Source organism: Chiloscyllium plagiosum, chromosome 3 (assembly GCF_004010195.1).
Source record: "Chiloscyllium plagiosum isolate BGI_BamShark_2017 chromosome 3, ASM401019v2, whole genome shotgun sequence".
Lineage (NCBI taxonomy): Eukaryota > Metazoa > Chordata > Chondrichthyes > Orectolobiformes > Hemiscylliidae > Chiloscyllium > Chiloscyllium plagiosum.
Genome location: NC_057712.1, coordinates 104,848,675 through 104,866,568, shown reverse-complemented (window position 1 = coordinate 104,866,568; position 17,894 = coordinate 104,848,675). Strand labels below are relative to the sequence as shown.

General features: G+C 41.1%; 1 protein-coding gene and 1 long non-coding RNA gene across 9 annotated transcripts in view; one reads left to right on the top strand and one right to left on the bottom strand.

Annotated features, from left to right (window-relative positions):
* LOC122548404 (glutamate receptor ionotropic, kainate 2) overlaps nucleotides 1-17,894 on the bottom strand; it is a 442,113-nt gene that overhangs the window by 46,016 nt on the left and 378,203 nt on the right. For all 8 annotated transcript variants that reach the window (XM_043687010.1, XM_043687014.1, XM_043687017.1 and 5 more), the window contains one exon: nucleotides 16,547-16,764. In XM_043687010.1, coding sequence (XP_043542945.1) covers nucleotides 16,547-16,764 — 218 coding nt within the window. The remainder of the gene's footprint in view (nucleotides 1-16,546; nucleotides 16,765-17,894) is intronic.
* LOC122548407 overlaps nucleotides 5,160-17,894 on the top strand; it is a 16,638-nt gene continuing 3,903 nt past the window's right edge. Inside the window, exons 1-2 of the long non-coding RNA XR_006311226.1 lie at nucleotides 5,160-5,742; nucleotides 8,211-8,244. This is a non-coding gene — a long non-coding RNA (uncharacterized LOC122548407). The remainder of the gene's footprint in view (nucleotides 5,743-8,210; nucleotides 8,245-17,894) is intronic.

Sequence of the window (17,894 nt, the reverse complement as noted above, 5' to 3'; positions counted from 1 at the left end):
TCCCTCTTAAGTATACTCCTACTTTCTTTATACTCTTCTAAGGATTCACTTGATCTATCCTGTCTGTACCTGACATTTGCTTCCTTTTTCTTAACCAAACCCCCAATTTCTTTAGTCATCCAGCATTCCCTATACCTACTAGCCTTTCCTTTCACCCTAACAGGAATATACTTTCTCTGGACTCTTGTTATCTCATTTCAGAAGTCTCCCCATTTTCCAGCCATCCCTTTACCGGCAAACATCTGTCTCCAATCAGCTTTTGAAAGTTCTTGCCTAATACCGTCAAAATTGGCCTTTCTCTAATTTAGAACTATCCTTTTCCATCACTATTTTAAAACAAATAGAATTATGGTCACTGGCCCCAAAGTGCTCCCCCACTGACACCTCAGTCACCTGCCCTGCCTTATTTCCCAAGAGTAGGTCAAGGTTTGCACCTTCGATGATAGGTACATCCACATACTGAATCAGAAAATTGTCTGACCACTACTTAACAATTACAAGAGAAATGCAATGAGCAGTATCAACCCTTGTATCTGGCCCTCAAAGGTTTCTCTCTATTCTCCGTCTGCTCCAAGCAATCCTAAAAAGTGGATCCATCACAGACCAAATTCACATTTGGAGCAGAGTCAGAGAAGACTGTGCTATCACACTCTTTTGCTCCACCTCTCCCTCAATAAACTTTCTGCTGGAGTGGAGCTAATCTACAAAACAAACAGGTATCTGTTCAAACTCCGCTACCTGCAGGCCAGTTCCAAGGTCATTGTATCCTCTGTTACTGACTGTCAAAACGTAGGTCATACTTGTGTCTGTGCACACTCTAAGACTGAGCTCCAAGCCAAGGTCCACACCTTCACTGAGACCCAGGAGAGCACAGGACATTTGCACAACAAAGATCCTCTACCAGTCTTGCCTCACCACACCACACTTACATTGCTATCAAAATTCACAGCCAGGCATTGGACGATCCAGACCACTTTCCAGACCAAGGGAGCTTACTGACAACAAGGGCAGACATCAAAGATGAGGTACAACATTGCTGGCACACCGAAAGCACAGTCTTTGGCTGCTTGAAGATCAAAATGTTTGATGGTCAGGACCTCAAACCCAACCCTAAGTTTATGGTCTACAGAGCAGTAATGATGCCAGCTCCTACATGACTCAGAGACGTGGACTACGTTCAGCAGACACTTTAAAACCCCAGAAAAGTATTGTCAGCACTGCCTCCATGAGATCCTACAAATTTGTCGGCCATATTCTGCATGCCTGACATGAGACTCCTGAAATGTGCAGTCTACTTGGAGTTTCATCATTGCAAGTAAAGAGCCAAAGAAACATTTCAATTGCATCCTTGAAGCTTCCTTCAAAATGTGCAACATTCCCATTGACATTTGAGAAAACTTGGTCTAAGACAGCCTGATGGAAAAGGAAAATGGGTAGCACAGTGGCTCAGTGGTTAGCACTGCTGCCTCACAGCACCAGCAACCCAGGTTCAATTCCTGCCTCAGCTAACAGTCTATGTGGAATTTGCACATTCTCCTGGTGTCTGCGTGGACTTCCTCCTGCTGGTTTCCTCCCACAATCCAAAGATGTGCAGGTCAGGTGGATTGACCATGCTAAATTGCCCATAGGTGCATTACTCAAGGGTAAATATATGGTAGGGGAATGGGTCTGGGTGGGTTACTCTTCAGAGGGTTTGTGTGAACTTGTTGGGCCAAATGGTCTGTTTCCATACTGTAGGGAATCTAATCTAATCGAAGAAACATCTGGGAAGAATCTACATATACAGTCATAGAGTCATGGAGATGTACAGCACGGAAAACAGGCCCTTCGGTCCAACTTGTCCAAACTAATCAGATATCTGAAATTAATCTAGTCCCATTTGCCAGCATTTGGCCCATATCTCTCTAAACCCGTCCTGTCCAGATGCCTTTTAATTTTCTAGTTGTACCAACCTCCACCAATTCCTCTGGCTGTTCATTTCATACAGGCACTGTCCTGTGTGTGAAAATTTTGCCCCTTAGGTCCCTTTTAAATCTTTCCCCTCTCATCTTTAAACCTATGCCCTCTAGTTTTGGACTCCCCTACTCCAGGGAAAAGACCTTGTCTCTTTACTCTATCCATGCCCCTCATGATTTTGTAAACCTCTATAAGGTCACCCCTTAGCCTCTAACACTCCAGGGAGAATAGCCCAGCCTATTCCACCTCTCCCTATAGCTCAAACTCTCCAACCCTGGCAACATCCTTGTAAATCTTTTCTGGATCCTTTCAAGTTTCACAACATCCTTACTATAGCAGGGAGATCAGAATGGCATACAATATTCCAAAAGTGGCCTAACCAATATCCTGTACAGCCACATTATGACCTCCCAATCCATTTACTCATTGTTCTGGCCAATAAAGAAAAGCAGACCAAATGCCTTCTTCAATATCTTATCTACTTGCAAATCCACTCTCAAGGAACTATGGAGCTGCACTCCAAGGTCTCTTTGTTCAACAACTCTCCCCAGGACCTTATTGGGTGGCACAGTAGTTAGCACTGCTGCCTCACAGCACCAGGGTCCCAGGTTTGATTCCAGCCTTGGGCGACTGTCTATGTGGAGTTTGCACATTCTCCCAATGTCTGCGTGAGTCTCATTCCACAGTCCAAAAGATGTGCAGGTCAGGTGAACTGGCTATGCTAAATTGCCCATTAAGTTAGCTGCATTAGTCAGAGGGAAATGGGTCTGGGTGGGTTACTCTTCGGAGGGTCAGTGTGGACTGGTTGGGCTGAAGGGCCTGTTTCCACACTGTAGGTAATCTAATCTAAAAAAGTTGTGTATTAGTCCTGCCCTGATTTGCCTTTCCAAATTGCAGCATCTAAATTAATTTCCATTGGCCCATCTAATCAAGATCTCATTGTAATCTGAGGTAACCTTCTTTGTTGTCCACTACACCTCCAATTTTGGTGTCAATTGCAAACCTTGAGCCTCATTGCTGATGACAAGCTGAAGTTGACCATTGAAAATGATTGTAGCGTATGGCAACCCAGACATCCCACCCTGCCAGTCTCCAAACCACCTAATGCCTCATCTGTGACAAGACTGCAGCTTGAGAAATAGACTCTTCAGCCTCCTGAGAACTCACTGGAAGTGTGGGAATAATTTATGCTCAACCACAAAGAACTATCTCAGAGAGGAGACTGCACTCAAATGGGCTTTATCTTCAGACAGCTGTTAAGAAGCAATTATGTCAATCACCAGGTTTGATAGGCTAAATAAGGAGAAACTGTTTCCAATGATAGAATGGTGAGTAACCAGATGACATAGATTTAAGGTAATTAGCAAAGGAACAGAAGCAACATGAGGAAAATTTGCTGCAATCTAGAATGCACTGTCAAAAGATTGTTGGAAGTAGATTCAATAATGTAATAATAATTGGGAATGGAATTGAATCAATATTTAAGGGAGGAAAAGTAGACCTGGGGAAAGAGCAGGGGAAGGTGACTAATTTGATAGTTCTACTCTAGAAATGGTGTAGGCATGATGGCCTGTCTGGATTCCTTTGCTGCTGTCTTACTCTGCTATTCTATTTAGACTAATTATTGATCAGTTTCTCTGCCATTCTTTAAAGGGAATTTTTTTTAAGCATCAACATGGACATTCCAAAGAGGGTCAGTCAAGTTAAAAGAAAGCAAGAGATGACTATCTTTCAAGAGTTTGTGTCAGTCAGGAGATGGCAAAATGAGTTAATCTGTCTGCATTAAGAATGCTACAAACTTGATTATTACATGTATGCTCTTTATTTTCTCAATGTTTTCAAAGCAGAAATGGATGTGATTACACAGTGGAACATTAATCCCACTCAATGTGCTTATGTTTGTCTATTGTAGGATGACATTGTGTCTAAATGAAAGAAAATCAGGCCTGGCTCCTGTTAATTTGATCATTAAGTGTGTGTCTGAGATACAGTGATTCTGATGTTATCACAGAGTTTCATTGTTACATTCCATGGTCCTGCTACCTTCCTAACAAATATGGATCAGTGGGGTCAATACCCACAGCAAGAAGAGGCACTTTGATTACTAAAGTGATCACATTTACAATCTAGACTACAGCAGTACATCAGGACTCAGAAATGGGCCTAGTTCAGTTGGTAGCAGTTGTTTTTGAATCAAATAGTTGGAGAAAATAAATCCTGTGTTTGTACACACAACAACAATGGCTGCAGTTCAAAGCAGTTTCTTGTACCTGAAGTTCTTCAGGCACGTGCTGGAAATATATGTTACAATTCTCACTTCTTTCCTCTACCACTAACACTCTCGACAATTTCTCCTGCTACAATACAAAGCTACTTTCTTATACACACAACCTTTCATCCTTGGCACCTTCTTCTTCAATATATATCCAATGTCACTCCGTGACACTATTTACAGGCCAATACATATTACGTGAACATTAGAAAATCAACAAAAAGGAGTATGCTGTATGCCCCTTTGAGTCTGCTGCACCACGACATTGGTCCTGCTTTCCCACTCTATCCCCGTGTCTCTCAATGGCTCTAGCATCCATATGCTATCGGAGCAGAATTAGAACATTTACCCCATCGGGTCTGCTCCACCACTACCCAAAATCTATTGGTTTTTGTTTTGAATACACACAGTCTAATTGTAGAAATTTCTGCTTTCACATTCCTCTATCATTGACTCCTCATTGAGACTATGACCTCTTGTATATTTGGGAAAACAGTCTCTCAGTATCTACCATGACAAATAATCTCAGCATGAAATATATTTCAATCATCTCCCATTCTTCTAAATTCCAGAGACTCGATGTGTGTGAAACAGTCCAGTCTCATAGGACTACTCTGAATGAACCTGCATTGTACTGAACCCAGACAAGTAGATCCTCCCTTGAGTACAGTGACCAACCTGGAAATTGTACCCAGGAGTGCCCTTCCTGATGCCCCATATAATCTCAGGAAGACTTTTTTTTGAGACACAGTGAGAGAATCTCCTGTTTTTTTTTCTCTGGACCTGTTAATGGCCAGTTTGGGTCCCTGTGTTTTTTTTTTCCCAGCACCCATGGTGTATGTGTGTGCAGGTGTGAGACACAGTGAAAGACACAAAGTGCACGAATCTTTATTCAAATTCCACCACCAGGAAGATAGGAAAACACCCGGGTGGCCAGTGACAAACACTGCCCTTCACATCAAAGGGCAGTGCTGTGTGAGAAGACTTTTTTAATGTTGTACAGGTCATCCTGTGATAATGCGAGTTTCATTAATGCGAATTTGCTATAATGATTGACGAATTGGGGACACTGTTTCTAAAGTGTGAACTTTTAAAGTGTATATTGGTTATAATGTGAATCCGGCCCCATTAGCTTACGTGGTGATGCTATTACGCAATTTTCTTATAACATGGGATTGCACAAGAACAGAACTATTGTGTTATAGTTGAACTGACTGAACTCTAATACCTTGCAAGAAAGGCTAAAGTCCCTGTTGCTCGTTTGATGTATCTGCATGCTGACGTTTGGTAACTTATATGCAAGAAACTCCAAAGTCCCTTGCAAACATATTGCTTCTTGCCTTTTAAAAAGGATTCCACTTTCCCAATACTGAGAATAATTTCATCCTGTCTCACGTTGGGAAATGGGGCCCTAAACCCTCCCTTCTGATTTGATGCTCCCCAGACCCCAGAAACAAAATCAGCAAAGGGGAAGGCACAAGACCCAGCTTTATTCTATGACAATTATACTCTAGGTAAGCACGATTTCCTAATTTTTAATGATGTATTCTGTGATATGTGAACCTTTCCCCAACATGCGCAATTTGCCTGTGGCAGTTTTATCTGTTTCCTTTGCAGTCTTCGAAATTTTAATTATGTCACTGTTCAATATCCTTTTTCCCAGATAACACCCACAGACTTCTTCAGCTACTGATAACTATTACCTCACTACCTTCTCTGAAAAATAAATCGTCTACAGCACAAAAATATTAGCCTTAATGTCCATGATGTTTTAAAAAGGATAAATATCCCAAAGTTCTGCACAAAAGTATCTTCAGAACAAAAAAACACAGATAGCAAGTGGAAGAAGGAATAGTGGCCAAACCTTAGAACAAAGAGGTGACGTTTAATGGAGATCTTACAGAATAAGGAGATGGAGCATTACAGAGTGGGTGTTGCAATGCGGGACATACGTAGCTAAAAGCTCATTTCAATAATGGAGCAAAAAGGGGACCTGATGCGGAAGAAGTTTGAATCAGAAGTTCGGGGATTTGAGAGAATGTGTGGGAGGGAGAGGGGGAGGATGGTTGTTGTGAAGGAGCAGCTGGATCATAAGAAAATGGAGGAGTTAGGCACTGAAGAGATTTAAACACTAGCAGTGAAGAGGTTGAAATTCAGTCCAGAATGAAAAATTGTGAAGAAAGGCTCTCGAATTTCATTATTCATAAATACGATTTAAAACGCTTTTAAGGAAAGCAATCACAGAGGACTGAGGTGCCACGTAAATGACATGCAATTCTGAGTACGAAATGTTTCATACCGTTGATGTTTTTGAGTAATAGTTTAAGGGATATTGAAAGTTTGAGGGAGGAGCTTCATGAATAGGAACTGAAGAAAAACTGAACAGCAGATTCTTTTCTCGAAAGCAAATATGCAAATTAGATTTAAGTAGAAAGCCAGTTAATGTTGATTGATCCTTTTAAAGCAGAGTAAGGCAAATATCTGGCTGTGAAATAGATTGGTTGATCGATTGGTGTGTTTTTTTTGGTACCAGTTGCAGGCTGTAATTAAAACACTGCTGTATAATTTCATTAATATGTGAAATGACTGCATCCTTATTGTGGCAGTTCACTAATCAAAAGCCCATCAAGTTGCCATCTTTGCTGAATTGATGACAAATGGCATCCTTTATGAAAAAAAATCAGAAATGCCAAGTTTCCCAATTTTTTTTCAGTAAATAAATAGCTGCCCAATTACACTGTTAGCACAACAAATGTTTCTAGTTGACTGAGGGTCTTGAGGGGCAAGTGGTCATCTAAATCTGATGAGATCGTGGGGATGGGCTTGAGAGGACGTAGCATAATCATTTTCCTTTGAATTTACCCAAGAAAGTGTCAAACAACTTGGATCTCTTTGCTGAAGACACTACAAATCTCTACTTCTCATATACAATATCTGTCTGCAAAGAAAGGCTGTCATTGAGAGCATATAATACCACAAGTCGCTGATGGTAAAGAAACAAGTGACCCAATCCAAAAATAGTTCCAGTTATGGGGTGTAAATGCAAGGTCAACTGAAATTTGCTGGCTTGAAAAATCAATAGAATTTTATTTGGCAAGGGCATGAAGGGCTTTGGAGCAAGGACAGATGAATTGGGTTGACGGACACATCAAATCATAGAGCAGGCTTGAGGGGAAATGTTTTTCCTATTCCTGTATTGTTAAGCTCAACATTAATAATGCTACTCTTCTCTCTCCCTCTACAGTCCTGAATCTTGCATTGCTTAAAATACTTATGCAAACATTGTAATGTTCGGAGCCTCTGCTATTGCCTCACGCAAAGCATTCCATGCTCCAACAACCTTTTGTTTCTCCTCTACTTTTCTTGTCAACAGTTGTGAATTGTATTTATTATAAATCTGAGTCAACTTCTCGGGGTCCCATTGTTTACCTCAGCTCGAAACCCAACAGGACGGAAGTCTGATTGGGCCCTCATACAGTTCCAGTTCACAGTCCTCAGCCAGAAGAAATAGTGAACCACTTTTGGTAAAATTCAGGAGAATTCAAATAGTTGAATGTCTTTTCTACACTGTTCCATCACACTGTTCCAATAAAGAAATGATCATTTTATTGGACCAACACTTATCCTTCAAAAACAAATTAACTGGTTACTTATCTCACTGCGGTTGGAAATGCGGTTGTTATTTTTATTATTATTATCGCTTCTCAACATTTGGGTATGACTAGCAAGATCAATATCTTTTATTGTTCAATTCTACTTGTACATAGAAGCTTCATTATCACATTTTTCAACATTACCACCCTGTTTATTTTGTTTTTAAACTCCAGCTCTCAAACAAAAATAATGGAATCTGAAGTCACTGTTTATTGTCATGGACGCTAGTTTTAGCCTCTGGACTTACAGCCCAATTTTATAGTTAGTGAGCTATTGTCAATCGTGTTACACTGGCTCTAACTATTTAATTATATATCATTGGTTTTAGGTGGACCTCAAGTTATGAAGGACAGTCTATAAATGTAAGTTGTTATTAGTAATCATATCTTATGCTTGTCCAGGTTTTATTTCTTCTGATGCACTCCAGGACTATTAAAGCCCATTGAAGTCAGGATGTAGATTTTGTGTCAAAGGTCCGTGCTATTAATAAGCAATGCATTTGTTTAGCAATTATGTTATTCAGCAAGTAATTTGGAGAGTTCAAATCATACTGTTACAATTTGAGCATGTGAATTCAGTTTAAAAATACAAGTGAATAAGAAGCTGGCATTTGAGAAAGTAATCATAAAGCCATGGAACATGATGTGGACAGTAGTAACAAAGAGGATACAAGAGCCCAATTCAACAGACAGCATTACTGGGCACTCACATTGAAAGAGAAAGGGCAAATGTAAAACTTGTGCCAAAATGCTCTTCAGAATCTGGGAGTTTTCTCCACAAAGAGTCTGACCATACTTCTATAAAATATAGAACATAGAACAATACAGTGCAGAGCAAGCCCTTCGGCCTTCAATGTTGCACCGACCTGTGAACTAATCTAAGCCCATCCCCCTACACTATCCCATCATCATCCATGTGCTTAGCCAAGGATTGTTTAAATCTCTCTAATGTGGCTGAATTAACTACATGGCAGACAGGGCATTCCACTTCCCTACCACTCTCTGAGTAAAGAACCTGCCTCTGACATTTGTCTTAAATTTATCACCCCTCAATTTGTAGCTCTGCCCATTTGTACAAGCTGATGTCATCATCCTAGGAAAAAGACTATGTACAAAGAAACATTTTTTTTAAATTAAGAAAATGTAAAGAAGGTTCTATATACATTTAGAGTTGAATCTTGTGTTGCGGTTGTGGCACCATAGTCTTTCCAGACCAGAGGGGCTGCTCCTTCATTACAGAGAGAAGCAATTGGTGGTGATTTAACCTGAGGGTCACATGACCTAAGGCAAGGGAAGAGGTTGAGAAGGAGAGCCCTTCATGGTAACCTCAAACCAGTGATGGGAATTGAACCCACACCATTGGTATCACACTGCCCTTAAACCAACAATCCAGCCAGCTGAGCTAAACCAATTCACTGAACCTTGTGTAGGAAGTCCCTTTTTGTAAAAAAAAGGCTGCTTTTCTATATAAATGCTTGAGAACTAAATGTGAATGAAAGTAATCACAAATTACTCCCATAGCAACCTAGGTGCTTCACTAATGTCATTTAGGAAAGGAAGCTCCATAACAGGACTGGCCTATACCTGACCAGTTCAACTCCAACAAGTTAACTCTTAATTGTTCTCTGAAATGGTTCAGTAAGCCACTTGGTTTAATTAAAGTGCTACATTGTGCTGATTCAAAATGAAGACGACCCACCAATAACATAGGCCTTATCAGTGATGCCCAAATCCTGAGAATTAATCTTAAAGCATTTTAAACTTACAGCCTTCAATATTTAAATGTAAAAGCAGTATAACAAACAATATGGTAAAATAACAATCAATCTTTTATTTATTTATTCAATTTGTGGGATGTGGGTGTTGTTGGCTGGCCAGCATTTATTGCCTGTCCCCAACTGCCCTCGGGAAGGTAATGGTAAGCTGCCTTCTTGAACCGCTGTACTCCACCTGCTGTGGGTTTACTCACAATGCCCTTAGCAAGGAAATTCCTGGATTTTGACCCAATGACAGTGAAAGAACACCAATATATTTCTAAGTCATGATGGTGAGTGAATGGAGGGCAACCTGAAGGCGGTAGTGTTCCCCTATATCTGCTGCCCTTGTCCTTCTAGGTGGAAGTGATGGCTATGGGTTTGGAAGGTACTGTCTGAGGATCGTTGGTGAATTTCTGCAGCGCAACTTGTAGATAGCACACACTGCTGCTACTGAGCATCGGTGGTGGAGGGAGTGGATGCTTGTTGATGAAGTGCCAATCCAGTAGACTGCTTTGCCCAGATGGTGTCAAACTTCTTGAGTGTTGTTGGGGCAGCACTCATTCAGCCAAGTGAGGAGTACTCCATCACACTCTTGACTTGTGCCTTGTATATGGTGGACAGGCTTTCAGGAGTCAGGTAGCTAGTTGCTCACCGCAGTATTCCTCGCTTCTGACCTGCTCTTGTAGCCACAGTGTTTATGTGTGAGTCCAGTTGAGGTTCTGATCAATGATAACTCTGAGAATGTTGATAGTGGGGGCCTCAATGATGGGAACACCATTGAATGTCAAGGGGCAGTGGTTAGATTGTCTCTTGTTGGTGATGGTCATAGCCTGGCATTTGATTGGTGTGAATGTTACTTGTCACTTGTCAGCCCAAGCCTGGAAATTGTCCCGAACTTGTTGCATTTGGACACGGACTGCTTCAGTGTCTGAGGAGTTGTGAATGGTGCTAAACATTGTACAATCATCGGCGCACACCTCCACTTCTCAACTTATAATGGAGGGAAGGTCATTGATGAAGTAGCTGAAGATGGTTGGGCCTAGGACACTACCCTGAGGAACTCCTGCAGAGATGTCCTGGAGCTGAGATGACTGACCTCCAATAACTACGACTATCTTCCTATGTGTCAGGAATGACTAACCACTGGAGAGTTTGACCCCTGATACCCAATGATTCCAGTTTTGCTAGCGGTCCTTGATGCCACACTCAGTCAAATGTAGTCTTGATGTCAAGGATTGTCACTCTCACCTCAACTCTGGAATTAAACTCTTTTGTCCATGTTTGAACCAAGGCTGTAATGACATCAGGAGATGACTGGCGTGGGTGGAACTCAAACTGTGTGCCAATGAGCTGGTTATTGCTGAGCAGGTGCTGCTTGCTAACACTGTTGATGACATCTTCCATCACTTTACTGATGATCGAGGGTAGTAATTGGCCAGGTTGGACTTGTCCTCATTTTATGCACAAGACATACGTGGACAATTTCCCACATTGTCAGAAACTTGGAGAGTGGCAAGTTCTGGAACACAAGTCTTCAGGACTGTTGCCAGAATGTTGTCAGGGCCCATAGCCTTTGCAGTCTCCAGTGCCTCTATCTGTTTCTTGATATCACATGGAGTGAATCGATTTGGCTGAAGACTGGTATCTGTAATGCTGAGGACCACTGGAGGAGGCCAAGATGGATCATCCACTTGGCACTTCTGGCTGAAGATTGCTGTGAAAGCTTCAGCCTTGTCTTTTGCACTGATGTGCTGGGCTCTTCTATAATTGAGGAAGGGAATATTTGTGGAGCCTCCTCCTCCAGTGAGTTGTTTAATAATCTATCACCATTGAGGAGAAAGTGAGGTCTGCAGATGCTGGAGATCAGAGCTGAAAATGTGTTGCTGGTAAAGCACAGCAGGTCAGGCAGCATCCAAGGAACAGGAGAATCGACGTTTCGGGCATAAGCCCTTCATCAGGAAGGGCTTCCTGATGAAGGACTTATGCCCGAAATGTTGATTCTCCTGTTCCTTGGATGCTGCCTGACCTTTCGAATCTATCACCATTCACAACTGGATGTGGCAGGACAGCAGAGCTTAGGTCTGACCCGTTGGTTGTGGGATTGTTTAGCTCTATCTATCACTTGCTGCTTGTGCTGTTTCGAGTCAAGAGTGCGGTTCTGGAAAAGCACAGTGGGTTGGGCAGCATCCGAGGGGCAGGAAAATTACATTTTAGGCAAAAGCCCTTCATCACGAATCATGCTTATGCTGTTTGGCATGCAAGGAGGCTTGTTTGGTGGCTTCACCAGTTTGACACCTCATCTTCAGCTATGCCTGGTGCTGCTCCAGGCATGCCCTCTTGCACTCTTCATTGAACTGGAGTTGATCCCCTGGCTTGATGGTAATGATTGAATGGGGGTTTTGCTGGACCATGAGGTTACAGATTGTGCTGGAGTACCATTCTGCTGCTGCTGATGGCCCACAGTGCCTCATAGATGCCCAGTCTTGAGTTGCTAATCTATTCAAAGTCTGTCCCATTTGGCACGGTGACAGTGCCACACAACATGATGGAGGTTACTCTCAATGTGAAGGCCGAACTTCGTCACCACAAGGACTGCACAGTGGTTACTCTTATTGATACTGACATGAATAGATGCATTTGGAGCTGGCAGACTGGTAAGGATGAGGTCAAGTATGTTTTTCTCTTTTGTTGGTTCCCTCACCACCTGCTGCAGACGGGTCTAGCAGCCATGTCCTTTAGGACCCCACCAGCTCGATCAGCAGTGCTGCTGCTGAACTACTCTTCATGCTGGACATTGAAATTTCCCATCCAGAGGTGCCTTTGTCATACTTAGTGCTTCCTCTAAGTGTTGTTCAACCTGTTTATCAGCCAAGGGAGGACAGAACATAGTAATCAGCAGGAGGCTTCCTTGCCCATGTTTGACCTGAAGCCATGAGACTTCAAGGGATCCAGAGTCAACATTGAGAACTCCCAGGGCAACTCCCACTCAACTTTGTACCACTATTTCGCTATCTCTGCTGAGTCTGCCCTGCCAGTGGAACAGGGCATATGCAGAGATGGTGATGGGTGGTGTCTGGGACATTGTCTGTAAGGTTTGATTCTGTGAGTATGACTGTGTCAGGCTGTTGCTTGACTGGTCTGTGTGATAGCTGTCCAAAATATGGCACTAGCCCCCAGATGTTAGTGAGGAGGACTTTGCAGGGTTGACATGGATGTTTCTGCCGTTGTCTTTCCCAGTGATGCCAGGTGATCCATCTGGTTTTATTTCTTTGAGACTTAGTAGCGATTGGTACAACTGAATGGCTTGCTGGGCCACTTCAGAGTGCAATTGACAGTCAACAACATTGTTGTGGTCTGGAGTCACATGTAAGCCAGACCAGGTGAAGATGGCAGATTTCCTTCCCTGAAGGTCGTAGTGAACCAGATGAGTTTTTCCAACAATTGACAATGATTTCATGGTCATCAGCAAATTCTTAATTCCAGTTTTTTTTGATTGAATTAAAATTCCACCATCTGCCGTGGTAGGATTCGAACCTGGGTCCCCAGAACATTATCATTTGACTCATTATATTCCACTGCAGGGACAATGAATGTGATCATACAATACTGCATCTGAAGCAAAATACCAACTTGGTAAGCTGCTTCTTTTCAAAGATATTCTACCGAATATTAAGTGTGTCACAACTGTGAAACATAGCACGATTTCTGCAAATGATTTTACCCTTTTCAGTGGGAGCGGATTAAAACAGGGATGCCACATAATATAAAAGCAATTTAACTACTTAACAACAGTAATCACATTGATCAGGCATTATGCTAAATTATTTTCAAAGTAGGAAGCCACCTGTTCAGAAATGTAATTGTGAAATGATTTCAGTCAGCACATCTGAGGCAATTAAAGTAGAAAATGAGATACCAATCTTATGGTGTGTTTTTTGTGCTGTGATTGGTGGAATTGATATTGGAACTGCAAACTGAATCACATTGCTCACGTGGAAGATTACAAAAAATATAGAAATTAAGCCACCATGAAATATCGGTAAAGTTGCTTTTTCTAAAAGCTAAGGGCCGAAGGCACCAGTGACAATGAAAAGAGTTGACAAGCGCATTAAGTAAATCAGGAGGTGCTAGTTAAGTGACATGAAACAAAGTCTGATGATTGTTGGAAAGACTGGTTGGTTTTTTTCACATTAATAGATCCCTCCAAATGGAAACCAAAGTAAAAATATGTATTACAACACTATGTGCCCTATTACAAAGAATTGGATAAATTACCATGGCTGTGTGCAGCACATTTATTCACCAAAAGTCATCTTCGCCTGCTGGAGTCTCCAATAATGTTTAAAGGGGTAAAGGTTAATCAGATGAACAAGGTAATTTGTCTCTGTCAAATCTGTGACGGAACATGTATTTTTGAAACATTTAATGCAGAGATTATATATTTTTCAAAATAAATCACCATGAATTCTTATAGTTGTTGAATTAATTAGAGGGATTTGACAATAACCTATGAATAACAACTTGCAAATGTAATGGATAACTTCACCATAATTACTTTGGAAGGTGGACCAGAGTTTGTTAGGATAAGTCAGTTAACACTCAATTTACCTGGACTGGAGTCAGTTCAAATTGGAGCAGAATACATTTGCAGCAGATGCTCAGGATCAGGAGCAGAAGGTGTATTGATTGATTTTCATCAATGCTGACAGCTAATTTATAGAATGGAATTATTCCTTCCCTGGTGTAGCATGAGCAGTGAGAGAAAGGTGAAAAATATGGTGAGAATGAAAAAAATCTGATTCTCAGTGTCGAGAGCGATTTTTTTTTTTTTTTCCAATTTTGACCTTCAAGCCATAAATGACAGAGTGAGAATCTCGCCCATTGAGAGACGACTACCTCATTTTAATGCATTTGTGTCTCATCAAAACCCCAATGCATCTTATTTAAATGTCATTTCCAAATTTCCTCTCCTTCACTGAGAAACTAGATGACACAAATTCCCAACCAGAAAATTAGATCCAATGCCTGCCAGTTGCAGCTGGTCAAAAGCTTGTCCTAGTCATCATGTAACTGCTTCTTCAGAAGCACATCCCTGCATCCTCACTGGCCACCGTCCTCCTCGATCCTTTGTTGATAAACTAGCAGCCTCACCATATCAACATGCCTGCTCTTTGACATGCTCAGGCACCATATCAACATGTTACTTTGCAGCTTGGAGACATCTAGCACTTGCGTGTTACTGCCAGGTCAATTTGTGCACTTCAATCCACAATTAACTCATGCATCAAAGCAGGATGTAGCTTATCATGTGCACAATCACATTAGTCCTTTCTTGGAGGATGCCAGTCTCTGTCTGGTTCACATTGCATTCTCAGTGTACACTTAGCACAATAGACTGCAGTTGTTCAAGAAGGCAGCCTCTCAAGTGTACCTAGGGTTGGCCAAAATAGATATGGAAAAGATGTTTTCTCTTGTGAGAAAATCTAAAACCAGAGGTCACTGTTTCACCTGGCTAGCTACCTGCTGAAAGAACAGCTTTCTGAGAGTTTGTACTTTCAAATAAACCTGTTGGGCTATAACCTGATGTTGTGGGATTTTTAAATTTGTCAAAATAAAGGGTCATCCATTTAAGACAGAGATGAGGAGAGCATTTTTCCTCTTCTTCAAAAGATTCTGGAAACATCGTCCTTGAATATCTTTAAGGCAGAAATAGATAGCATGATAGTACACAAACCGCTGAATAGTTGTCAGGGTAGACAGGAATGTGGAATCAGATTAACTGTAATCTTATTGAATAGTGGAGCATGCGTGACAGCCAAGAGACTTCCTCTTAACCCTTATTCCCATGTTTATATGTAACTTCTGCAAAATGAGCTCAGGAGCAGCATTCTTGCCTCTAAACAAGAAAAGCCCAGCACACATGTATGAGCACAAAAATCACATTCTTGTGCAGAGATACGGCGCTGCATTGCTAAGTGTGCCACACTTCCAATGAGATGGTAAATCAAGGCTTTTCCAGCACTCTCAGAAAGGTGGAAGACACGCTATGGCACCATTAGAAGAAGAGGAAGGGAGTTCTCTCTGGCAAGTCAGACATTAATAATCTTTCAACTAACATCACTGTGCAAGATTGCCCTGATCCAATAGCCTGCCCTGCTGAGCTTGTTTAGAACTGACAGCTCACCAGTCCTGAAGGCCAGTCATGTAAAAAGCATCTGGCTTTCCACCAGCACAGCTGTGGAGTTGGATGGTATGTCTGCCAGCTAGTCATCTGACAATTTCATGGAAGGAGGGCTTTGATCCCAAAATTTCCCAACTAAAATTTGATCCAAACAAGGCAGCATGTCAAGCATCCTTATTCAGTAAATGGACTAGTCTCCTTACAGGAAGCCACTTATGCAGGAAGGATTGATTGCAAGATAAGCTTCCAATGGAATTGCCCTATTGATAAATTACACCTCTGAATGTGACCAGTTTGTCCATACGCATATAACATAACATCCACTTTCTATGTCATGAATAATGGAAAAAAAAATTGAAATAATCACTGCAAATTAATATCCACACATCATAAAGTGGTTATAATTTATCTTTCTTTTCAATTTAAGGATAGAAAGTATAAATCACCATATAATTCAGAAACAACCTAGAAGCAAATTGTATCACAGGCTGCACATGAAAACATCGAAAGATTAAATCTTTAGTTTCATGGTCAAAACAGATTGTAATTCATTAGTTAATATGTACTGAGTATCAACATTATCAGTTTTCCTTGGATGATATAATTCAGATTTTAATAAATGGAACAAAAGGATGTTGTATCCTAACTCAGCTCATCTTCAAATGTTCGTTTGTGGTAATCAGAAAATACCAAGCAAGAAAAGATACACATAACTTGAAGAACTTGCCTTAAAGAAAGTTACAGTAGCTCCATCTTCAACTGCTCCATACTCGATCTTGGTTTGTTTAGCCAGGTCATCTGCTGAGTCAATGGGAGATTCCATACGCTCCACTGTCAGAAAAGCAGCCAGGTTAGCGGTGTACGACGAAATGATGATCAGTGTGAAGAACCACCAAATGCCACCCACAATCCTGGTTGAAAGTGCCTTCGGCATTAGCTCGGAACCTGACAAGTGTGGTGGAGAGGAAACAAAAGTAATGGCATTAAAGAGCACTGGGTAACATCATTGGGAGGTTGTGGTCAGAATCACCAAGATGAAAGTACTGAACCTTCGGAACAGGTAGTGCTCTTTTTATAGAATATAATCAGGTGTTCAATTATGGGTGCTCAACTTTTCTAGCATTGCTAATTGTGATGTGAGAGCTAAAGGTGAGGCTGCAGCTCTTATTTGGCAACATATTACCTTTTTCTCAAATGAAATGTGATTGCTCGCTGAGCAATTCAACTTCTTCAAAGAACCAATTAAAAATACCTTTACTAAGCCGTGGAATTAAATTTGTTTCCAATTTGTTTTGCACCTACTATAAAAATAAAATCCTCTATCATCAGTCCAGCACAACTGACGCACCGGAACACCCCAAGCTTTGAGCCATTAATGTGTCAGAATTCCTTTATCAGAGTGGGACAGCATTTTTTCATTCTATGACCATCCTTGTGGGAAAGATGAAATTAGCAATTTGGTACAAATTATGCTGGTATTGCATTGTAGATTTATGTCCACCAGAAAATTGATCGAGATAGACCAAATCTCATTTCACTTCAAAATCTGCAAAGAAATTTGGCTTAAAGGAAATTTTGTTTTCCATCAGTGTGCTGACCCAGTTCCTGGCAGATGGCTTATTTTGAGTTTTAGATGTTTACAAATTGGCTCACAAATAAAGATAGGCCGCTTGGACAAGACTGTGATGACTGCAACTGGACAACTTCATCAGGTCTTGTGCAAAAGGCAACACTACATCATCTGCACTAAGTAAGTTAAGTGGCAACTGCACAATTCAAATGTAAAGGGTTCCAAATGGCAATTAATAAAGGGTATATTAGCATTAGGAATATTTGATAAATATTTTCAGAAATAAAACTGACCATATAACTCATGAATAATAAGTACAATAATTGTACAATAATTGCTGGCCCAATCTGAAAAGCCCCAAAATCCATGAATGAATAAGATAAAAGTAACAGGTGCACTAAAACCCAAAGCTTGGAGCTGAATACAGATTTTATTTTCATACAAAACAAACAATTTGAAATTTTAGTGGAGTTATTTTTTAATGTGGTACTTGTCTGCAAAACAT